This window comes from Heterodontus francisci, unplaced genomic scaffold (assembly GCF_036365525.1).
Source record: "Heterodontus francisci isolate sHetFra1 unplaced genomic scaffold, sHetFra1.hap1 HAP1_SCAFFOLD_1503, whole genome shotgun sequence".
Classification (NCBI taxonomy): Eukaryota; Metazoa; Chordata; class Chondrichthyes; order Heterodontiformes; family Heterodontidae; genus Heterodontus; species Heterodontus francisci.
In genome coordinates, this window is record NW_027142111.1 from 48,114 (window position 1) to 72,689 (window position 24,576).

The 24,576-nt window shown below is 54.7% G+C and overlaps 1 protein-coding gene across 3 annotated transcripts; it reads right to left on the minus strand.

Moving 5' to 3' along the window:
- Positions 1-3,774: 3,774 nt before the first annotated feature.
- Positions 3,775-21,275, minus strand: LOC137366618 (coiled-coil domain-containing protein 120-like). Of its 3 annotated transcripts, none has more exons than XM_068028331.1 (9): positions 21,094-21,275; positions 19,843-19,929; positions 16,456-16,589; positions 13,525-13,644; positions 11,826-11,991; positions 9,517-9,685; positions 8,522-8,608; positions 6,798-7,246; positions 3,775-5,124 (listed from the first exon to the last, which is right to left on the minus strand). In XM_068028331.1, exons 1-9 carry the CDS (start codon positions 21,104-21,106, stop codon positions 5,000-5,002), a joined length of 1,350 nt encoding a protein of 449 aa, XP_067884432.1. In that variant the 5' UTR covers positions 21,107-21,275; the 3' UTR covers positions 3,775-4,999. The 3 variants fall into 3 exon arrangements, with proteins under 3 accessions (XP_067884432.1, XP_067884433.1, XP_067884434.1); XM_068028332.1 differs by having other exon boundaries at positions 19,843-19,925; positions 21,094-21,274; XM_068028333.1 differs by lacking the exon at positions 19,843-19,929 and having other exon boundaries at positions 21,094-21,271.
- Positions 21,276-24,576: the final 3,301 nt, after the last annotated feature.

Below are 24,576 nucleotides of genomic sequence, written 5' to 3' on the forward strand. Positions count from 1 at the left end.
TAACTGTCTAATTCCCTTTTGAATGCTTCAATTGAACCTGCCTCCACCGCACTCTCAGGCAGCGCATTCCAGACCTTAACCACTCGCTGCGTGAAAAAGTTTTTCCTCATGTCACTTTTGCTTCTTTTACCAAATACTTTAAATCTGTGCCCTCTCGTGCTCGATCCTTTCACCAGTGGGAACAGTTTCTCCCTATCCTCTCTGCCCTGACCCCTCATGATTTTGAATGCCTCTATCAAATCACCTCTCAGCCTTCTCTTCTCCAAGGAAAACAGTCCCAGCTTCTCCCATCTATCTTCATAACTGTAGTTCCTAATCCCTGGAACCATTCTCATGAATCTTTTCTGCACCCTCTCGAACGCCTTCGCAACCCTAAAGTGCGGCGCCCTGAACTGGACGCAATACTCCAGCTGAGGCCGAACTAGCGTCTTATACAAGTTCAACATAACTTCCTTGCTCTTGTACTCTATGCCCTTATTAATGAAGCCCAGGATACTGTATGCTGTATTAACCACTCTCTCAACCTGTCCTACCTTTAATGACTTATGCACATATACACCCAGGTCCCTCTGCTCCTGCAGCCCCTCTAGAATTGTACCCTTTATTCTATATTGTCTCTCCATGTTCTTCCTACCAAAATGTATCACTTCACATTTCTCCGCATGGAACTTCATCTGCCACTGACTGGTGACTGGTTGTATTGTTGTCATTCACAACCCCTCCAGACCCTTCGTTTGTTTTTCTACTTGTCCCATAGCCATCCATTTTGGCCTTACACCATTCACCCCTTTTGTCGTTTAATCTCTCCTGCCCTCCGCTCTGTCACAGACCTTCCCTTTTGTTCTTCCCCTTCTCCTGCCTTTGTGCTTGTGCAGAACATGTTCAATTTTGAACTTTTCCCTGTTCTATGAAAGGTCTCTCCCCACAAACGCCCTTTGACCTGCTGAGGATTTCCAGCTTTTTCTGTTTTTATTTCCGTTTCCACCATCCGCTTTCGGAATTCCGGCTTTTGCGATTGTTCCCTGTAATCCATTAGGAGATGTTTTTGACGAGTTTCCAGTAAATCATATGCAACATTCACTCCCTCCACCACTGACGCACACTGGCAGCAGTGTGTACCATCTACAAGATTCACTGCAGCAACTCACCGAGGCTCCTTCGACAGCACCTTCCAAACCCGCAATCTCTACCGCCTAAAAGGACGAGGGCAGCAGACGCATGGGAACACCACCACCTGCAAGTTCCCCTCCAAGCCACACACCATCCTGACTTGGAACTATATCGGCCGTTCCTTCACTGTCGCTGGGTCAAAATCCTGGAACTCCCTCCCTAACAGCACTTTGGGCGTACCTACCCCACATGGACTGCAGCGGTTCAAGAAGGCAGCTCACCACCACCTTCTCAAGGGCAATTATGGGTGGGCAGTAAATGCTGGCCTAGCCAGTGTGCCCACATCCTGAGAATTATTTTTCAATCTAGTTGTCGAATGAGCCCATTTTCTCATATAGAACATTGGTTAGACCACACAGAGTACTGTGCACAGTTCTGGTCTTCGTATGACAAAAAAGGACCGAGATAACAATGGAGAAGCTGCAAAATAAATGTACAGGAAAGGTTATACCCATCATGCAAGGATGAACTGGCAGAAGAGACTGAGGGGTGACCTGTTTAGAGAGCATTAAAGTTTCGATATGGTAGGCATCGAGTCATAACAGCACAGAAGGAGGCAATTTGACACATTGAGTCCATGCCGGAAACAAGGATGGGAGGACTCTTCCACTTGTGGGGGAGACCAGAACTAGGGGGCCATCAATATAAGACAGTCACTAATAAATCCGATGGGGAATTCAAGAGAAACTCCTTTCCCCAGGTAGTGGTCGATGTATTTAAGGGGAAGCTGGATAAACAGAACATTGAAAGGGAGGAAGTATTAGCTGTTTTAGCAGGCTTAAAAGTGGATAAATCCCCAGGCCCAGATGAGATGTATCCCAGGCTGTTATGTGAGGCAAGGGAGGAGATAGCAGGGGCTCTGACACAAATTTTCAGATCCTCTCTGGCCACAGGAGAGGTACCAGAGGATTGGAGGACAGTGAATGTGGTACCAGTATTCAAGAAAGGTAGCAGGGATAAACCAGGTGAGTCTAACCTCAGTGGTTGGGAAACTATTGGAAAAAATTCTGAGGGACAGGATTAATCTCCACTTGGAGAGGCAGGGATTAATCAGGGATTGTCAGCATGGCTTTGTCAGGGGGAGATCGTGTCTAACTAACTTGATTGTATTTTTCAAGGAGGTGACTAGAGGTGTAGATGAGGGTAAAACAGTTGATGTAGTCAACATGGACTTCAGTAAGGCTTTTGATAAGGTCCCGCATGTGAGATTGGTTAAGAAGGTAAGAGCCCATGGGATTCAGGGCAATTTAGCAAATTGGATCCAAAATTGGCTTAGTGGCAGGAGGCAGAGGGTGATGGTCGAGGGTTGTTTTTGCGACTGGAGGCCTGTGACCAGTGGGGTACCGCAGGGATCGGTGCTGGGACCCTTACTGTTTGTAGTGTACATTAATGATTTAGACGGGAATATAGGAGGTATGATCAGTAAGTTCGCAGATGACACGAAAAGTGGTGGTGTCGTAAATAGTGAGGAGAAAAGCCTTAGATTACAGGACGATATAGATGGGCTGGTAAGATGGGCGGAGCAGTGGCAAATGGAATTTAATCCTGAGAAGTGTGAGGTAATGCATTTTGGGAGGACTAACAAGGCAAGGGAATATACAATGGATGGGAGGACCCTAGGAAGTACAGAGGGTCAGAGGGACCTTGGTATACTTGTCCATAGATCACTGAAGGCAGCAGCACAGGTAGATAAGGTGGTTAGGAAGGCATATGGGATACTTACCTTCATTAGCCGAGGCATAGAATGTAAGAGCAGGGAGGTTTTGATGGAGCTGTATAAAACGCTGGTTAGGTCACAGCTGAAGTACTGTGTACAGTTCTGGTCACCACACTATAGGAAGGATGTGATTGCAATGGAGAGAGTGCAGAGGAGATTCACCAGGATGTTGCCTGGGCTGCAGCACTTCAGCTATGGAGAGACACTGGATAGGCTAGGGTTGTTTTCCTTAGAGCAGAGAAGGCTGAGGGGGCACCTGATTGAGGTATACAAAATTATGAGGGGTAGATAGGAAGAAACTTTTTCCCTTAGCGGAGGTGTCAATAACCAGGGGGCATTGATTTAAGGTAAGGGGCAGGAGGTTTAGAGGGGATTTGAGGGAAAAAATGTTCACCCAGAGGGTAGATGGAATCTGGAACACACTGCCTGAAGAGGTGGTAGAGGCAGGAACCCTCACAACATTTAATAAGTATTTAGATGAGCACTTGAAACGCCATAGCATACAAGGCTACAGGCCAAGTGCTGGAAAATGGGATTAGAATAGATAGGTGCTGGATGGCCGACACGGACACGATGGGCCGAAGGGCCTGTTTCTGTGCTGTATAACCCTATGTCCAACACACAAGGGAGAAAGGAATAGAAGGATATGGTGATGGGGGGAGATGAAGTAGGGGGTGGGAGGAGGCTCGTGTGGAGCAGAAACATCAGCACCGAGAGGATGGGCCGAATGGCCTGTTCCTGTGCTGTAAATTCCAAGTAAACAGATCAGCTTGAATGACAACTAAACTGTGCTGCTCCAAATTATCCTGTCTTCTCTCGCAAGTCTCCACTCCCCCAACTGTGGTTTCTCACCAACAAAGAGCAGCTCAGACACAGGGGGTGTTACTGCAGGTTAGAAATTTATTCTGACTGGTGTCGAAAGGCGAGGAGTTTCTCGTGGAATGTAACCGTTGAAATACATGCTTCGTAGACACGAGTTTCCGTCTGGGAGAAGAAAGTTACAGTATATTTCTCTGTACAACATTAAATACAGTACACATTTCATCCGGCAGAGCTCGGAATGGGACCCACAGCGGACCTCCTTTGCAAAGCCCGACCCAGTTGATCAGCCGAGCGTCGACACCTTTCATCCCCCATCACCAGTGCTGCATTGTTGGGGCGAGTGTGGCGGTGGTGGGGAGGAATTGGGAGCAGGACGGTGGGTCCAGCTGAGCTGGGAACACCACTTGACCCATTCAGCCAGGTGGGCCAGGTGAAGATGCAAGGGGCAGGCACAAGGCACGTTGTGGGAAGGGGGAGGAAGGAAATAATGGTGACGCTACCAGGCCGAAGGCCTGCCCCCCTCCCCCACCGTCCCGCAGCCCCTGTGACAACAGGCGCCTGCACTTGAGGTCAAAGGGTAACGGAGGGCAACTGGGATGTGGGGGGGGGGGGGGAGGAGGGGGTGGGGAATGGGTAGTTTAGTCTAATTTCCCCATCCCCCAATCCCGAAGCTGCCAACTCCAGGGACACCAGGTGCCATCCCACCCACGCCCACCCACCCATGGTATTCAACTGTGGGTGGCATCGTAGGTGACACCCAGCCACATGCCTGGAGTCTCCAGCAGGGGAAGGGGGATTAACTCAGGCAGGTAGCCTACCCGACCCTTGCTTCCCCCGCACCACCCACCCCCTCACCCCTGTGTCACGCACGACCAGTGCCCACATCGGGCGAGATCGGCTATCTCAGGCGCAGGCCAAATCCGGGGCCAGCTCTACGCTGTGCGCGGGGCTCAGGCCTGCACTGGGTACATATTGCTAACTCAGCACAGTTGAGGGTGGGGATGGAGTTAAATTTAAGTGCCGGGGGGGGGGGGTTAAAGTGCAGTGGGCGGAGTTAGTGACATTTGCGGGGGTCAAAGGGCAGTGAGTAAAGTGTGATGAGGTGCCCCGGGTTCAAGTTCCTTGTGGGTAAAGGGAGAGAGTTAGTGGGCCCAGAGTTAAGCGGACGGGATGGGCCGAAGGGGAGACCGTGCAGACTGGGTGACGCCCCCTCCCCCGGTGCCACCTCCGCGTGCCCGCACTCCCTTGTCTGAACCTCTGCCGCCCAGCCCTGCCGGCTCCGCCGTCCAATCAGCAAGGCGGGTCACACCAGCGGCCCCGTGTCGTGACCCCGGCCCGGCCGGACGTCCCCGGTCTCCGCCAGGCCTCCCAGTTCGCCCGGGGGGTCGCGGGCGAGTAGACGGGTCGCGCAGCACCTGAAGAAACAGGAAAAGGAACGGTCAACGGCCGAGGGGAGGCGGATATAAAACACACGACCCTTCCCCTCCCCCCCCCCCCCCCACCGTTCCATGGGCAGACCCAGGCCCCACACACTTCCACCCTTCCCCACTACAGCTAACGCCAAACTTCTGAAACCCGGCTGCCGTTCGCAGAGTCTCACAGCGCTGAAGGAGGCCATTCGACCCGTCGCGCCTGTGCTGGGCTCTTTGAAACAGCTATCCGGTTTAGTCCCACGCTCGTTCCCCGAGCCTTTCAGCTCGTGCGTTCCAGATCGCAACACTCCTCTGCGTGCCAGAATTTCCCCTCCGGCCCTTCTGTCGATTCTTTTAACTCTGTGGCCTCCGGTTGCAGACCCAATTGCCAGCAGAAACAGTTCCTCTACTTTATCAAAACCCCTCATAATTTTGAATACCTGTGTTGGGCCTCCCCCTTAACCGCCTCTTCCCTAAGTAGCACCACCCCAGCTTCTTCAGCGTCTCCTCAACAACTGAACTCCCTCATCCCTGGTCATCATCCTGATAAACCCTCTCCGCACCCTCTGCAGGGCCTTGACGTCCTTCCGATAGTGCGGTGCCCAGAACTGTGCACAATACTCCAGCTGAGACCACCAAGAGATGTGTGAACGTTGAGCGTGACTGTCTGCTTACAGGGCCAAATGTCCCATCCGCTTTCTTAGCAGCCTTCTCGACTTGCCCTGCGATCGTCAAAGATCGGTGAATGCACACCCACAGCTCCCTCTACTCTTGCACCCGCTCTAATTGGCCCCTCCTCCGATACCAATCACAGGATCACCCGAGAGGGCAGATAGTTTAACGTCTCCTCCCGAAAGAACGCACGTCCGACAGTGCAACGCTGCCTCAGTACTGCCACCGGGGGAGCATCGGCCCGGGATTATGCTACCTTCCCAGGTGGACGTTCATGATCCCGCAGCCACTGCTTAGGAGAAGAGCAAGACGGGGCAGTTCTCACCTACCTTCCCGGGGCCATTATTCATCCCTCAACCAACATCCACCGGAGAAATACGGACCAGCTGCCCAGCATCTTGTGGCTGTGCGTGGGATGTTGTTGCACGCAAAATGGCCGGTTGCGTTTCCCTACAGAACAGCCGGGATTGGAGTTTCCAATTGACTCCCCCCGGCCTCGACAGCTTTCTGTGGGGGGGGGGGGGGGGGGGAGAGAGAGTTCCAGATTTCCACTCCCCCTTTGTGTGAAGAAGTGCTTCCTGACATCACCCCTGAACGGCCTGGCTCGAATTTTAAGGTTCTGCCCCCACCAGAGGAAATAGTTTCTCTCTATAGATCCGATCGAATCCTTTAATCATCTTAAACCCCTCGATTTAGATCACCCCCTTAATCTTCTACACTCGAGGGGATACGAGCCCAGTCTGTGTAACCCGCCCTCGTAATTTAACCCAGTATCAATGCGATGATGTGCCCTGCTCCCCAGCAACGCAGCCCACCCTCGCAGCCAATATACCCTGCCGGAGATGCAGTGCCCAGTACTGGATGCAACAGTTTAAAGTGGCCTCCTCCTGTCCCTCCACGTTCAGCTGCATGTAAACAGTTGCTGCCCCACCCCCCCCACCGTCACGCTGCAGTTGCGGCCTCCGGCCAGCAAGTGGCACCACGTAATCACCGGTGGCCCTTACCTGTCGGGTGGAGCCTGTGGTCCCAGCCCAGAGCCGTCCGCTCCTGCTGGTGCCCGTATGTCGCCGTGCGGACATACCAGGCCCGCAGGCCCTCCAGCGCCAGCGCCCTGTGGACGTCGCGGTCGACCCGCCCGCCCGCCGCCGCCTGGCGGTGGGCGCCGCCCGCCAGGGAGACTGGCACCGGGTGCTGCTGCGGGTAGTAGCCGGAGGCCGATTGAGCCCCACTCCGGCCCGCTGTTTGGCCGGCCTGGGTGCTGGAAGGTCCTTCCGCGGGCAGGCGGCAGCTGCGGTGGGGCAGGCCCGCGCCTTCGCTCAGCATCTCTGAGCTGCTGCTCCGCCGGGTCCTGCCGGCGGCAGCTGGCCGCTCTGCGCCTGTGTCACTCGAGACCTCAGTCCTGGAGTCGGTGGTGTCCATGAGTTGCTGGCGTCGAGAAGCTGGGCTCAGATACCTGGGTGGGAGAGAGCGAGAAATCAAATCAGAAAGACTGAATGTCAACACATAAACCATGAACGACCCGAACGAGCGAGACACGCTCTGTCCCCCGCACCCACCCCCCACCTGACTTTTACTGCGTCTCTCAGTCCCGCAGCCTTAGTCAGTGCAGAGCAAGCAGATCCCAGTTGCAGGACAGAAGAGGAGGGGCAGGGGAGTGAGGAGGCCATTCAGTACCTGTTCATGATGTTTTAATGATCTGTGTACCTGGATCCCTAAGTCTCTTTGGACCACCACTGTTTCTAGCCTTTCACTATTTAGAAAGTTCCCTGTTCTATCCTTTATGTCCAAAGTGGATGATCTCACATTTACCTTTCTGACGTCTGTGCTAGTCCGCTTCATCCCGATCTATAGGAAAGTTGAAATCCCCCATGCTGGTCTGATCACTGCCATTGTACAAGCCACCAGGACTGATCCAAAACCCCCGCGGCGGTCTTAAATCCTCTTCTGTTTCTTAATTCTACCCGTCACGTGTCCACTGCCTGCTTACTTCTCGTCGTATCCTCTCCCTTCATCGAAGTGATTTCACCCTTGATCACTAAAGCTACTCCTCTCTCCCACTATTTTCCCTCTCTTTGCTGGAGCCCTCACAACCCTGGTTATTTAGTTCCCGGTCCTGACTGTCTTGCAGCCACGTCTCGGGAATTCCTGCCATGTCAAACCCTCTCAAGTGGAATTTGCGCCCTGCCGTTCACTAAATTTGTACTCGGGTGTGTTTGTATAAAGAGCCCTGATTTGGGCCACACGCCCTAACCTGTCCTCCTGCTCAGATGTTTTACTCACACGTTTCCTATTACTCTCCTGGTTTAATTACTTTATATCTTTTGAGTTTTCGCTCTACCTGGGTGTCTAAAGCACTGTTACTCATCTCTCTTCGCCTTCCTTTGTTTTCGCACTATTCTCTACACTACGGGGAGGGCAGGGTCTCGTGGCAGTGCCTGGTGTCTGTTTTACTCCACCCGCCTGATGACAGGATCGGGCGTCGGCGTGACGCCTTCCAGGATCGAGTGTCTGGGACGACACAGGGAGCGAGGACGGTTTGTTGAGATACTGCGGGATCTGTAGCCCGGGAGTGGGCCGGGGTGAGGGATTGTCAGTGCTTCAAAGCGAGAGAGCCACTAATCTTCCCCTCTCCGTCTCACTGCCTTAAACACTCTCTCCATCCGCTCCTCTCTCCCCACCCCACTCTCGCCCGCTCCCCTCCATCACTCATTCTCTCTCCAAGCCTCACCTGGATAGTCCTGGCCTGTCCCTGTAAATCACAGGCGAAGATGGCACACTCCTCCTCACCGCTCCAGACATGCTCCTCTGTAACATCCTGCACACAGAGAGAGAGACAGAGAGAGAGAGACGGAATGGGATCAAAAGAAAGATTCGCATTTCTCCCAGCTCCTTTCACCATTTCACAACGTCCCAAAAAGTGCCTTCGTAGCCAATCAGGTACTTTTCCGAAGAGTCGTCACTGTTCTAGTGTAGAAAACACGGGCAGCCCGATCGGCGCACAGCAAGATCCCACAAGCAGCAATGAGGTAAATGAACAGATTAACAGATTATCTGTGGGGTTTTTTTTGATGGATGTTAGTTGAGGGATAAATATTGGCCCCAGGACACCGGGGAGAACTACCCCCCACCCCCCACCCCCGCCTTCTTCCAGTATTGGGTGTGGGAGCTTTCTCGGCATCGTGGGGTCAGTTTAACGCCTCATCTGAAAGAAGGGGGTGGGGGGGGGAAGGAGGGAGACAAGGGAGAGGGGGTGAGGGGTAGGAGGGAGAGGACGGGGAGGAGGAGAGGGGGAGAAGGGAGGACAGGGAGGGGGTGGAGGAGGGAGGAGGAGAGGGGGAGGAAGGCGGTGGGAGGGGAGAATTACAGCTGGTGGGGGGAGTTGCAGGAGGGCCATGGGTGGGTGAGGGGAGGAGTGGGGCTGCCAGAGTGTGGGAGGGAGCTGGAGGACGGCCAGAGGGAGCTAGTGGGAGAGGGTAGGAGGAGAGGAGCATGAGGGTAACAGGAGGAGGGTGCAGGAGGATGAGATTTTGAGGGACAAGTATTGATAGATCAATGTAGAAGTGAGCAGGATGAAATTGATAAAGAGAAACAAATGTGGCCGACAATTCGGAAACTTGGTGCCTTATTTCACCCAAAGTAGAGCTTCCACTCCCACTGATCAATATAATGTGGTTTATATTCAGGGAATGCAGTAATGTAACCCATAGCCCAAATCCACCCTACCTTGCGGGATTCGCGTAGGAGTTGCGTCGGCCTCTTGCCTGGCAGTAGATGTCCGTGGGCAACAGAGTCCAGCCTTGGCTGTGCCCGACGGTCCGTCCGTCTCCCCAACCGTCTAGACGGGGAGAAGACCTTCCGTCAGTGAGCAGACTCGCAGTCAGCCTGGCCTCGTCTGGGACAGTGGTGGAGAGAAGGAAAACAGGCAGGATTAGGAATAAAACATGGCTCAGTCAGGGCTTAGATACAAAATGAAGTTCCCTCACACTGTCACTCAGTAACCCCTCTCCCCCCAGCGCCCTGTGTTACTGACTGTATCTCTACTGATGTTAATCCAGCTCCCTCACACTGTCACTCAGTAACCCCTCTCCCCCCAGCGCCCTGTGTTACTGACTGTATCTCTACTGATGTTAATCCAGCTCCCTCACACTGTCACTCAGTAACCCCTCTCCCCCCCAACACCCTGTGTTACTGATTGTGTCTCTACTGAAGTTAATCCAGCTCCCTCACACTGTCTCTCAGTAACCCCTCTCCCCCAGCGCCCTGTGTTACTGACTGTATCTCTACTGATGTTAATCCAGCTCCCTCACACTGTCACTCAGTAACCCCTCTCCCCTCAGCGCCCTGTGTTACTGACTGTATCTCTACTGATGATAATCCAGCTCCCTCACACTGTCATTCAGTAACCCCCCTCCCCCCAGCGCCCTGTGTTACTGACTGTATCTCTACTGATGTTAATCCAGCTCCCTCACACTGTCACTCAGTAACCCCTCTCCCCCCCCCCAACACCCTGTGTTACTGACTGTGTCTCGACTGAAGTTAATCCAGCTCCCTCACTCTGTCTCTCAGTAACCCCCCTCCCCCAGCGCCCTGTGTTACTGACTGTATCTCGACTGATGTTAATCCAGCTCCCTCACACTGTCTCTCAGTATCCTCTTTCCCACCAGTACCCTGTGTTACTGACTGTATCTCTACTGATGTGAATCCAGCTCCCTCACACTGTCACTCAGTAACCCCTCTCCCCCCAACGCCCTGTGTTACTGACTGTATCTCTACTGATGTTAATCCAGCTCCCTCACATTGTCACTCAGTAACCCCTCTCCCCCAGCACCCTGTATTACTGACTGTATCTCTACTGATGTTAATCCAGCTCCCTCACACTGTCACTCAGTAACCCCTCCCCGCCCCAGCGCCCTGTGTTACTGACTGTATCTCTACTGATGTTAATCCAGCTCCCTCACACTGTCACTCAGTAACCCCTCTCCCCCCAGCACCCTGTGTTACTGACTGTATCTCCACTGATGTTAATCCAGCTCCCTCACACTGTCACTCAGTAACCCCTCTCCCCCAGCGTCCTGTGTTACTGACTGTATCTCTACTGATGTTAATCCAGCTCTCTCACACTGTCACTCAATAACCCCTCCCCCCCCTCGGTTACTGACTGTATCTCCACTGATGTTAATCCAGCTCCCTCACACTGTCACTCAGTACCCCTCTCCCCCGAGTGTCCTGTGTTACTGACTGTATCTCTACTGATGTTAATCCAGCTCCCTCACACTGTCACTCAGTAACCCCTCTCCCCCCCCAGCGCCGTGTGTTACTGACTGTATCTCTACTGATGTTAATCCAGCCCCCTCATACTGTCACTCAGTAACCCCTCTCCCCCCCCCCCCCCCAGCGCCCTCGGTTACTGACTGTATCTCTACTGATGTTAATCCAGCTCCCTCAGACTGTCACTCAGTAACCCCTCTCCCCCCAGCGCCCTGTGTTACTGACTGTATCTCTACTGATGTTAATCCAGCTCCCTCAGACTGTCACTCAGTAACCCCCCCCCGCCCCAGCACCCTGTGTTACTGACTGTATCTCTACTGATATTAATCCAGCTCCCTCACACTGTCACTCAGTAACCCCTCCCACCCCCCCCCAGCGCCCTGTGTTACTGACTGTATCTCTACTGATGTTAATCCAGCTCCCTCACACTGTCACTCAGTATCCCCTCTCCCCCCAGCGTCCTGTGTTCCTGACTGTATCTCTACTGATGTTAATCCAGCTCCCTCACACTGTCACTCAGTAACCCCTCTCCCCCAGCGCCCTGTGTTACTGACTGTATCTCTACTGATGTTAATCCAGCTCCCTCACACTGTCACTCAGTAACCCCTCTCCCCCCAGCGCCCTGTGTTACTGACTGTATCTCTACTGATGTTAATTCAGCTCCCTCACGCTGTCACTCAGTAACCCCTCTCCCCCCTCTCCCCCCACCGCCCCCCCCCAACGCCCAGAGTTTGGTATTACCCATGCACGCTTGGTGCTGGTACCTCGGGGCAAGTGGGAAGCTCGCTGGATCTCCATCGACCTGTCGTCCGGCAGTCGCCGGTGGTGGTACTCGTACTCCCGCCTCGCCCGTTGCTTCTCTGCCAGTTCAGCCCTGGCGATCCGCTGCTGCAGCTCAAACCGACGGTCCAGATCCCTCAGAGCCGGGCCCTGAGAGAGAGGAAAAGACACGCGGAGACTGAGAAAAAGCATCAGCCCCTTCCACTGGCCATTTCCCCGCCCCCTTCATCCCGCTGGAACTCGCCAACAACCCTCCCCACCCCCCCCAACAACCCAAGGTACAGGTTTCACATTTCCCTTTTGGCTGCTCAGCTAGATATTCGACCGGTGAAGGGGGTTTACCTTGCTCCCTAATACAGCCCCACGGCTAATTGCAGCCACAACCCCATCCTCCCCGCAACTCACCACTAACCCTTCTCCCCCGCACCCACAACACCCTCACCCAGTGAGATCACTGAAGTCACCATAGGCCGCGGATGGTGCCATTCTCAGACAGCACGTGTAAGGTTGTGTTACGCGCCAGGTAAGATCAGTTCCGTCAGATCCCAGCCAGGGAACTACTCTATTTTTAAACCCCCCCGAACCCCTCGATTGGATTCCAGTCTGTAACTCACTCCCGGGTATCTGTTATTCTATATATAAACCACCCGAACCCCTCGATTAGATTCCAGTCTGTAACTCACTCCCGGGTATCTGTTATTCTATATATAAACCCCCTGAACCCCTCGATTGGATTCCAGTCTGTAACTCACTCCCCGGTATCTGTTATTCTATATATAAACCCCCTGAACCCCTCGATTAGATTCCAGTCTGTAACTCACTCCTGGGTATCTGTTATTCTATATATAAACCACCCGAACCCCTCGATTAGATTCCAGTCTGTAACTCACTCCCCGGTATCTGTTATTCTATATATAAACCACCCCAAACCCCTCAATTAGATTCCAGTCTGTAACTCACTCCCGGGTATCTGTTATTCTATATATAAACCCCCTGAACCCCTCGATTAGATTTCAGTCTGTAACTCACTCCCGGGTATCTGTTATTCTACATATAAACCCCTCGAACCCCTCGATTAGATTCCCGTCTGTAACTCACTCCCGGGTATCTGTTATTCTATATATAAACCCCCAGAACCCCTCGATTAGATTCCAGTCTGTAACTCACTCCCGGGTATCTGTTATTCTATATATAAACCCCCCTGAACCCCTCCATTAGATTCCAGTCTGCAATTCACTCCCGGGTATCTGTTATTCTATATATAAACCCCTCCGAACCCCTCCATTAGATTCCAGTCTGCAACTCACTCCCGGGTATCTGTTATTCTATATATAAACCCCCCCGAACCCCTCGATTAGATTCCAGTCTGTAACTCACTCCCGGGTATCTGTTATTCTATATATAAACCCCCCCGAACCCCTCGATTAGATTCCAGTCTGCAACTCACTCCCGGGTATCTGTTATTCTATATATAAACCCCCCCGAACCCCTCGATTAGATTCCAGTCTGTAACTCACTTCCGGGTATCTGTTATTCTATATATAAACCCCCCCGAACCCCTCGATTAGATTCCAGTCTGTAACTCACTCCCGGGTATCTGTTACTCTATATATAAACCCCCCCCCCCCGAACCCCTCGATCCGTTTCCAGTCTGTAACCCACTCCCGGTTCACCATAATTTACCTCTGCTGGTTTCGTGCTGGGATCCAGTGCTCTGCTGGAAGCCCTCTCCCATCGAACAACCACCGGCGGCTTCTCCCCGGGCTCCAGCGGGTATTCTGCGGGAAGCCTGCCCGTCAGTTCCTGGTGTAAGATAAAAGAAGTGAATGTAACATCCCGTTGCCATGGAACAAGAGTATAATCACAGCACAGAAGGAGGCAATTCAGCCCATCGTGTCCGTGCTGGCTGAACAAACCAGCCGCCCAATCTAATCCCACCTTCCAGCACCTGGTCCATAGCCTTGCAGGTTACAGCAATTCAGGTGCATGTCCAGGTACCTTTTTAATGAGTTGAGGGTTTCTGCCTCCACCACCGATCCTGGCAGTGAATTCCAGACACCCACCACCCTCTGGGTGAAAAACTTTTCCTCCTGTCCCCTCTAATCCTTCTACCTTAAATCTGTGTCCCCCGGTAATTGACCTCCCCGCCAGGGAAAACAGGTCCTTCCTGTCTGCTCTATCTCGGCCCCTCAGAATTTTGTGCACCTCAATTAAGTCACCCCTCAACCTCCTCTGTTCCAGGGAAAACAACCCTCGCCTATCCAATCTTTCCTCAGAGCTGCACCTTTCAAGCCCTGGCAACATTCTTGTAAATCTCCTCTGTACTCCCTCCAGAGCCAATTTGTCCTTCCTGTAATGTGGTGACCAGAACTGTACGCAATACTCCAGCTGTGGCCCAACCTGCGTTTTATACAGTTCCAGCATCACATCCCTGCTTTCGTATTCTATACCTCAGCCAGTAAAGGAAAGCATTCCATATGCCTTCTTCACCACTCTATCTACCTGTCCTGCCACCTTCAGGGACCTGTGGACATGCACTCCAAGTTCTCTCACCTCTTCTCCCCCTCTCAATATCCTCCCATTTATTGTGCATTCCCTCGCTTTATTTGCACTCCCCCCGCCCCACCCCCCCCCCCACCCCCAAATGCAAATTGACACGGGTAAATAAGACACAAGGCAGGAAGGAAAATCAAATGAAATATGGATTATTTAACATGTCTGATGTCTCTAGTGAATGAGTGACTAGTGGAAAAACCAGCCCTCTCGCTTGATCTGCTGAGAGACCCAGGGTGCCTGCTCCTGATTGGTGCCCACTGACGCCCTGCCCTCCCCTCCCCAACTGGCAGGAGGTGTCAGCTGTGCCTGTGGGTCTCACACTCGCCTCTGCAACACAAAACCCTGGACTCAAGCCCCCATAATAAGGAAGTGCCGTACCATCGGAGGGTCAGTACCGAGGGAGTGCCGCACTGTTGAGATCTTTTCCCTGAGCAGATACTTTGCACAACTACTCAACTCAGCTCCCTCACACCAAAAAGGTGAGGAGTCAGGTTAGTAGTCAGTGTCCTGAGTATCCGTCCTCCCCCGTTTGGCAAGAGCATGGACGTACACAGCAATCTCAGCTGCAGACCATATCCTCGGTTATTCTCTGCTCCATAATGCTGTCTGCTGTACATGGGAACACCTTGCATTAAACAGCGCATTTAAAATAATAAAACTTCCCAAGATGCTTCACACGGGCATTGTCAATCCAAGATTTAACCCTGAGCCACATCAGGAGATATTAGGGACGGGCGACCAAAAGCTCGGTCAAAGAGGTCGGTTTTAAGCCGCGTCTTAAAGGAGGAGAGGTTTAGGGAGGGAATTCCAGAGCTTCGGGCCCAGGCAGCTGAAGGCACGGCCGCCAATGGTGGAGCGATGGGAATCGGGGGATGGTCAAGAGGCTGGAATTGGAGGAGGTTACAGAGATAGGGAGGGTTGTAGGGGCTGGAGGAGGTTACAGAGATAGGGAGGGTTGTGGGGGCCGGAGGAGGTTACAGAGATAGGGAGGGTTGTAGGGGGCCGGAGGAGGTTACAGAGATAGGGAGGGTTGTAGGGGGCCGGAGGAGGTTACAGAGATGGGGAGGGTTGTAGGGGCCGGAGGAGGTTACAGAGATAGGGAGGGTTGTAGGGGGCCGGAGGAGGTTACAGAGATAGGGAGGGCTGGAGGAGGTTACAGAGATAGGGAGGAGAGGGTGAGGGCCTTGGAGGGATTCGAACACGAGGATGAGAATTTTAAAATGGAGGCGTTGCTGGACCTGGAGCCAGTGTAGGTCATCGAGCACGGTGGGGACCGGGACTCTGTGAGCGTTGGGATACAGGGCAGCAGAGATTTCGATGAGCTGAAGTTTACAGAAATGGGGTGGTGGGGGCTAGTGATGATGGAAAGCCACCAAGCAGAGTGTTGGATAAGTCAAATCTGGAGGTAACAAAGGCATGGATGAGGGTTTCAACGGCTGATGGGCTAAGACAGGCATAGGAACAGGAGATATTTAGGACGTTCATGCAGCTAGTCTTGGTGACAGAGATGATATGGGGGCGGAAGCTCATCTCGGGGTCAAATATGGCACCAAGGTCACGAGCTGCCTGACTCAGCTTGAGACAGTTGTCAGGGAGAGGGATGGAGTCGGTGGCGAGGGAACGGAGTTTGGAGCTGGGACCGAAAACAACGGTTTCCATCTTCCCAATATTTAATTGGAGGAAATTTCTGCTCATCCAGTACTGGATGTCGGATAAGCAGTCTGATAGTTTAGAGACAGTGGAGGTGTCGAGAGAGGTGGTGGTGAGGTAGAGCTGGGTGTCATCAGCGTGCGCGTGAAAACTAACGCTGTGTTTTTGGAAGATGTTGCCGAGGGGCAGCATGTAGATGTGAAATAGGAGGGGGCCGAGGAGAGATCCTGTTGGGGAGACCAGAGGTAACAGTACGGGAGTGGGAAAAGAAGCCATTGCAGGTAATTCTCTGGCCACGACTGGATAGATAAGAATGGCCCCAGGTGATGCAGTCCCAACCAGCTGGAAGATGGAGGCGAGGTTTTGGAGGAAGGGAGCGGGGTGTGGGTTCTGATCACGGGAACTTACTGCTTCTTTCAGACACAGCTTCTTCAGATCTGCAATCTTCCCCCTGAGGTTCTCCTCAATCTTCTGCTGTCGCGCTGCCAATTCCTTCCGCCTCTCCGTCTTCATCTTCATCGCCTTTGTGTATCGCTGAGATCCTGCGTCATTGGAGGACAACATGAGTGCACTGGGCCCTATCCCAGTCTGGTCCAGTGCAGCCCAGCCCAACCCAATCCAACGCAACCAAACCCAACACAACACAACCCAACGCGGTCAAACACAACACAACCCAACACAACACAACCCAACCCAATGTGGCCAAACCCAACACAACACAACCCAACGCGGCCAAACCCATATAACCCAACCCAACACAACCCAACCCAACACAACACAACCCAACCCAACGTGGCCAAACCCAATCCAACCCAACCCAATGCGGCCAAACCCAACACAACCCAACCCAACGCGGCCAAACCCATATAACACAACACAACACAACCCAACGCGGCCAAACCCATATAACCCAACCCAACACAACACAACCCAACCCAACGCGGCCAAACCCAACCCAACGCGATCAAACCCAACCCAACACAACACAACCCAACCCAACGCGGCCAAACCCAACCCAACGTGGCCAAACCCAATCCAACCCAACCCAATGCGGCCAAACCCAACACAACCCAACCCAATGCGGCCAAACCCAACACAACCCAACCCAATGTGGCCAAACCCAACACAACACAACCCAACCCAACGCGGCCAAACCCAACCCAACGCGATCAAACCCAATCCAACCCAACACAACACAACCCAACCCAACGCGATCAAACCCAATCCAACCCAACCCAACCCAACGCGGCCAAACCCAACCCAACGCGGCCAAACTCAATCCAACCCAACCCAATGCGGCCAAACCCAACACAACCCAACCCAACGTTGCCAAACCCAACACAACCCAACCCAACGCGGCCAAACCCAACCCAACGCGATCAAACCCAATCCAACCCAACCCAATGCAGCCAAACCCAAAACAATCCAACCCAACCCAACGCGGCCAAACCCAACACAATCCAACACAACCCAACACGGCCAAACCCAACCCAATGCGATCAAACCCAATCCAACCCAACCCAATGCAGCCAAACCCAACACAATCCAACACAACCCAACGCGGCCAAACCCAACACAACCCAACCCAACGTTGCCAAACCCAACACAACCCAATCCAACCCAACCCAACGCGGCCAAACCCAACACAACCCAACCCAACGCGGCCAAACCCAACCCAACGCGGCCAAACCCAATCCAACCCAACCCAACACAACACAACCCAACCCAACGCGATCAAACCCAATCCAACCCAACCCAACCCAACGCGGCCAAACCCAACCCAATGCGGCCAAACCCAACACAACCCAACCCAACGCGGCCAAACCCAACCCAACGCGATCAAACCCAACCCAACGCGATCAAACCCAATCCAACGCGGCCAAACCCAATCCAACCCAACCCAACGCGGCCAAACCCAACCCAACGCGATCAAACCCAACCCAACGTTGCCAAACCCAACACAACCCAACACAACACAACCCAACGCGGCCAAACCCAATCCAACCCAACCCAACGTTGCCAAACCCAACACAACCCAACACAACCCAACCCAACGCGGCCAAACCAATCCAACACAACCCAACGCGGCCAAACCCATATAACCCAACCCAACACAACCCAACCCAACCCAACACAACACAACCCAACCCAACGCGGCCAAACCCAATCCAACCCAACCCAATGCGGCCAAACCCAACACAACCCAACCCAACGCGGCCAAACCCATATAACCCAACACAACACAACCCAACGCGGCCAAACCCATATAACCCAACCCAACACAACACAACCCAACCCAACGCGATCAAACCCAACCCAACACAACACAACCCAACCCAACGCGGCCAAACCCAACCCAACGTGGCCAAACCCAATCCAACCCAACCCAATGCGGCCAAACCCAACACAACCCAACCCAATGTGGCCAAACCCAACACAACACAACCCAACCCAACGCGGCCAACCCAACCCAACGCGATCAAACCCAATCCAACCCAACCCAACACAACCCAACCCAACGCGATCAAACCCAATCCAACCCAACCCAACACAACCCAACCCAACGCGGCCAAACCCAACCCAACGTGGCCAAACCCAATCCAACCCAACCCAATGCGGCCAAACCCAACACAACCCAACCCAACGTTGCCAAACCCAACACAACCCAACCCAACGCGGCAAACCCAACCCAACGCGATCAAACCCAATCCAACCCAACCCAATGCAGCCAAACCCAAAACAATCCAACCCAACCCAACGCGGCCAAACCCAACACAATCCAACACAACCCAACACGGCCAAACCCAACCCAATGCGATCAAACCCAATCCAACCCAACCCAATGCAGCCAAACCCAACACAATCCAACACAACCCAACGCGGCCAAACCCAACACAACCCAACCCAACGTTGCCAAACCCAACACAACCCAATCCAACCCAACCCAACGCGGCCAAACCCAACACAACCCAACCCAACGCGGCCAAACCCAACCCAACGCGGCCAAACCCAATCCAACCCAACACAACACAACCCAACCCAACGCGATCAAACCCAATCCAACCCAACCCAACACAACCCAACCCAACGCGGCCAAACCCAACACAACCCAACCCAACGCGGCCAAACCCAACCCAACGTGATCAAACCCAACCCAACGCGATCAAACCCAATCCAACGCGGCCAAACCCAATCCAACCCAACCCAACGCGGCCAAACCCAACCCAACGCGATCAAACCCAACCCAACGTTGCCAAACCCAACACAACACAACCCAACGCGGCCAAACCCAATCCAACCCAACCCAACGTTGCCAAACCCAACACAACCCAACACAACCCAACCCAACGCGGCCAAACCCAATCCAACCCAACCCAACGTTGCCAAACTCAACACAACCCAACCCAATGCAGCCAAACCCAACACAACCCAACCCAACTCAACGCAGCACAACCCAATGCAGCCAAACCCAACACAACCCAACTCAACCCAACGTAGCCAAACACAACACGGCCAAACCCTACCCAATCCAATCAAACCCAACACAACCCAACCAAACTCAACCCAATGCAGCTCAACCTAGCCCACATTCAAACTCTGAGGGCCCAACCCTCTCTCCAACAAGCAACAAGATACCAATCTTTGTGTCAATGTGCCTCTAATTCCTGGTTTCCACCCCGTCTCTCTCTCCCCCCACCACACAGAGACACACACAGACAGACACACACACACACACACACACAGATGCCCTGTCCTGTGATCTGGGATTTGGCCTGTCCACTGGGCTTCACTTACCAGGAGAGCCAATATTGCCAGCTGCCATGGTTATCAGTTGACCTTGGACCTCCATGCCCCCTGTCGGAGGGCAGCTGCTCCTCCTTCCTGGCAAGAGAGAGAGGCTTTTTTTTATTGAAGGACAGAGGGAGTCCCACAGATTCCTCAGGAGTAGTGGGTGACGAGAGTCACACCTGATTCCAGAGGGTCCCGGTTCCCGACTTTGCTGGGGCAGAGTCGGGTGAGGCGACAGAGGAGCGAGGCTCAGCACTCAAAGCCCACCTCTCTTCCTCCAATAGTGGCAGTGAGATCATTGACACCAGCCCAAGAGGGCAGATGGGGCATCGGTTTAACGCATGATGTGAAAGACAGTATCTCCGACAGCGTGGCATTCCCTCAATACCGACCCATCCGACTGCGTGGCACTCCCTCAGTACTGACCCTCCGACAGTGTGGCACTCCCTCAGTACTGACCCTCCGACAGTGCGGCGCTCCCTCAGTACTGACCCTCCGACAGAGTGGCGCTCCCTCAGTACTGACCCTCCGACTGCGCGGCGCTCCCTCAGTACTGACCCTCCGACAGTGCGGCGCTCCCTCAGTACTGACCCTCCGACTGCGCGGCGCTCCCTCAGTACTGACCCTCCGACTGCGCGGCACTCCCTCAGTACTGACCCTCCGACAGTGCGGCGCTCCCTCAGTACCGACCCATCCGACTGCGCGGCACTCCCTCAGTACTGACCCTCCGACAGCGCGGCGCTCCCTCGGTACTGACCCTCCGACAGCGCGGCGCTCCCTCGGTACTGACCCTCCGACAGCGCGGCGCTCCCTCGGTACTGACCCTCCGACAGTGCGGCGCTCCCTCGGTACTGACCTCCGACAGTGCGGCGCTCCCTCGGTACTGACCCTCCGACAGTGCGGCGCTCCCTCGGTACTGACCTCCGACAGTGCGGCGCTCCCTCGGTACTGACCCTCCGACAGCGCGGCGCTCCCTCGGTACTGACCCTCCGACAGCGCGGCGCTCCCTCGGTACTGACCCTCCGACAGTGCGGCGCTCCCTCGGTACTGACCCTCCGACAGCGCGGCGCTCCCTCAGTACTGACCCGATGGAGAGGCGAATAGTGTTTGATGGGGACAGTGTAGAGGGAGCTTTACTCTGTATCGAACCCCGTGCTGTACTTGTCCTGGGAGTGTTTGATGGGACAGTTTGATGATAGATGTCACTTGAATTGTTTTTGAGGCCAATGCATGATTGTGACCTCCGACTCAACTCACCTGCATTGAACATAGGTTACTGCTAGCAATGAGCCATTGCCCTAGGACATGCTCATGGACGGATGAGGCCAACAGCCAGCAGACCCTAGCGGATGGAATGTTCCGGAATGCTGATTCAACAGGCGTTGTTTGACTCTGAAGTTGTGAGAAGAAAAAAAAAGTGAGTGCGGCTGGAGTACACCCACTAAAGACTGATTACTCGAGGGCTAGAAGTCAACACTCTCATCCTCATGTTCAAATCCCTCCATGGCGCTCGCCCCTCCCTGTCTCCGTCACCTCCTCCAGCCCCGACAACCCTCCCTATCTCTGTAACCCCCTCCAGCCCCGACAACCCTCCGAGATCTCTGCCCTCCTCCAATTCCGGCCTCTTGACCATCCCCCGATTCCCATCGCTCCACCATTGGCGGCCGTTCCTTCAGCTGCCTGGGGGCCCTAAGCTCTGGAATTCCCTCCCTAAACCTCTCCGCCTCTCTCTCTCCTCCTTTAAGACGCTGCTTAAAAACCGACCTCTTTGACCGAGCTGTTGGTCGCCCGTCCCTGATATCTCCTGATGTGGCTCGGGGTTAAATTTCATCTTATTTCCACTGTTAGGCAGGACGTCGGACATTTTATTGGTGATAAACGCCACACAATCTTTAACAAACATTTTGGGACACATTTGGTCTTTAGTAAGAAATGGGGGATTCAGCGGAATAGGCCCACAGATGGAATTGTGCATTTTACCCACCGAATATTAAAGCAATGATTTGATCTTTTATTCCTATGCGCTGTTTAAAACGATTAAGAAATGAGGTAGAAGTCGGCCGGGGGAAACGATTCTGGCGTCGTCTTTCGGGATGAGAGATGAAACCCGAGGCCCCCCACTCCGCCCTCTCAGGTGGATTTAACAGATTCCCCCCCCTCACCGGTGTCTTGGGGCCGATATATATCCCTCAACCAACAAAGAGATTAACTGCAGCACTCAGTTCGTTTACTGACTGAGTTGTCTTGCTTTGAGCCGCACACACTGAACAGCAAAGGCCGAGGCGCCATCCCGCAGCCAGTGCTGAACTGGTTAATCCAGGAACGACGGGCATGCTGAACCAGTACCCAGTGCTGACAGGGTTAGCAAACCATCAAGGGTTTTTTTTTTATAGTCGATAGGGTTGCTGCAGCTCAGGTATGTCGCTGTGGTATGTGCCCCGACAGGTATGAGGACAGAGTTGGCCATTGTGCTCCGCTCGGTTGCCATGGTAACGCCTCCATGCCCCAGCGGCCTGTCGCCCCGTCAGGGCCTGTCCCAGGCCAGCGAGGCGGGTTGGCGGCTACGTCAAGAATCCAGCCCCTCCACCCCCCTCCCCCCCGTCCGTCCGTACAGAGGTTAAAGGTTAAACGCAGAGAGGGAGAGTGGTCTGACCCTTCCAGCCTAAGCCACTCTGTACGGTCGTGCACCCCAGCATCCAGGCCCGACAGTTCTCCCGATGCCAATTCTAAAGGAGGGTCAGTGCTGAGGGAGCGCCGCGCTGTCGGAGGGTCAGTACCGAGGGTGAGCCGCACTGTCGGAGGGTCAGTACCGAGGGTGAGCCGCACTGTCGGTGGGGCAACAAAAATACAAATCAAAACCAGCCATTGTAGCATTGCTGTTTGTGGGATCTTGCTGTGCGCAAATTGGGTGCCACATTTCCTCCAATGCAGCAGTGACTACACTTCATGGAGTTCCTGTTTGGCTGGGGAGCCGTTGGGATGTCCGGGGGGACTGAGTGGCGAGAAATCGCTTTCCCTTTTGGGGGTGTGAACCTGATGCCATTTTCCTGTTAGGGCCTGAACGAAGGCTGAGCAGTTGTCCTGATTTTCCAATCGTGCTGACGCACTGGCACGACAGAAATGTGCCTTTCCTGAATTCTGAGAGAGAAAAGAACGGCTTGGACAGGACGGGAGACAGGAAAAGGATATGTGTGTGTGTGTGTGTGTGTGTATTGCACCTCCATCTCCTAGCAACAGGAGTAGGCCTCTGGATGTGGAGTGAGAGGGTCCATTGAGTCTGAAAACACTTGCAAGGAATCGTGATAAATAAATCAAGAAATAAAGAAATAAACCAACACCCACTCATCAACTGCCTGTCCCTCAGGGAATGGGGGGGGGGTGGGAGAGGGGGGGAGGGGTATAGGGGGAGAGGGGGAGGGGTGAAGGGGAGAGGGGGAGGGGTGAAGGGGAGAGGGGAGAGGGGGAGGGGAGGGAGAGGGGGAGGGGTGAAGGGGAGAGGGAGAGGGGGAGGGGGAGGGGAGGGAGAGGAGAAGGGGGGAGGGGTGAAGGGGGGAGGGGTGAAGGGGAGAGGGGTGAAGGGGAGAGGGGTGAAGGGGAGAGGGGGAGGGGTGAAGGGGAGAGGGGGAGGGGTGAAGGGGAGAGGGGAGAGGGGGAGGGGAGGGAGAGGGGGAGGGGTGAAGGGGAGAGGGAGAGGGGGAGGGGGAGGGGAGGGAGAGGAGAAGGGGGGAGGGGTGAAGGGGGGAGGGGTGAAGGGGAGAGGGGTGAAGGGGAGAGGGGTGAAGGGGAGAGGGGGAGGGGTGAAGGGGAGAGGGGGAGGGGTGAAGGGGAGAGGGGGGAAGGGGAGAGGGGGGAAGGGGAGAGGGGGGGAAGGGGAGAGGGGGGGAAGGGGAGAGGGGGGGAAGGGGAGAGGGGGGGAAGGGGTGAAGGGGAGAGGGGGAGGGGTGAAGGGGAGAGGGGGAGGGGTGAAGGGGAGAGGGGGAGGGGTGAAGGGGAGAGGGGGAGGGGTGAAGGGGAGAGGGGGAGGGGTGAAGGGGAGAGGGGGAGGGGTGAAGGGGAGAGGGGGAGGGGTGAAGGGGAGAGGGAGAGGGGGAGGGGGAGGGGGAGGGGAGGGAGAGGAGAAGGGGGGAGGGGTGAAGGGGGGAGGGGTGAAGGGGAGAGGGGTGAAGGGGAGAGGGGTGAAGGGGAGAGGGGGAGGGGTGAAGGGGAGAGGGGGAGGGGTGAAGGGGAGAGGGGGGAAGGGGAGAGGGGGGAAGGGGAGAGGGGGGGAAGGGGAGAGGGGGGGAAGGGGAGAGGGGGGGAAGGGGAGAGGGGGGGAAGGGGAGAGGGGGGGAAGGGGGAGAGGGGGGAAGGGGGAGAGGGGGTGAAGGGGAGAGGGGGAGGGGTGAAGGGGAGAGGGGGAGGGGTGAAGGGGAGAGGGGGAGGGGTGAAGGGGGAGAGGGGGAGGGGAGAGGGTGAAGGGAGAGGGGGAGGGGTGAAGGGGAGAGGGGGAGGGGGTGAAGGGGAGAGGGGGAGGGGTGAAGGGGAGAGGGGGTGGCGTAAGGGGGAGGGGTGAGGGGGACAAGGGGGAGGGGGACAAGGGGGAAAAGGGGGGAGGGGGAGAATGGGGGGAGGGGGAGAATGGGGGAGGGGGAGAATGGGGGGAGGGGGAGGGGAGGAGGGGGAGAAGGGGGAAGGGGAGGAGGGGGAGGGAGGAGAAGGGGGAGGGAGGAGAAGGGGGAGGGGAGAGGGGGAGGGGAGAAG

Excerpts from the sequence above, each read along its gene's own strand:
- LOC137366618 (XM_068028331.1), bottom strand. Across the intron at positions 13,645-16,455 it reads AGCTGTGTCTGAAAGAAGCA|GAACTGACGGGCAGGCTTCC; the intron begins GTAAGTTCCCGT and ends ATCTTACACCAG. Across the intron at positions 9,686-11,825 it reads AGCTTCCCACTTGCCCCGAG|ACGAGGCCAGGCTGACTGCG; the intron begins GTACCAGCACCA and ends CCACTGTCCCAG.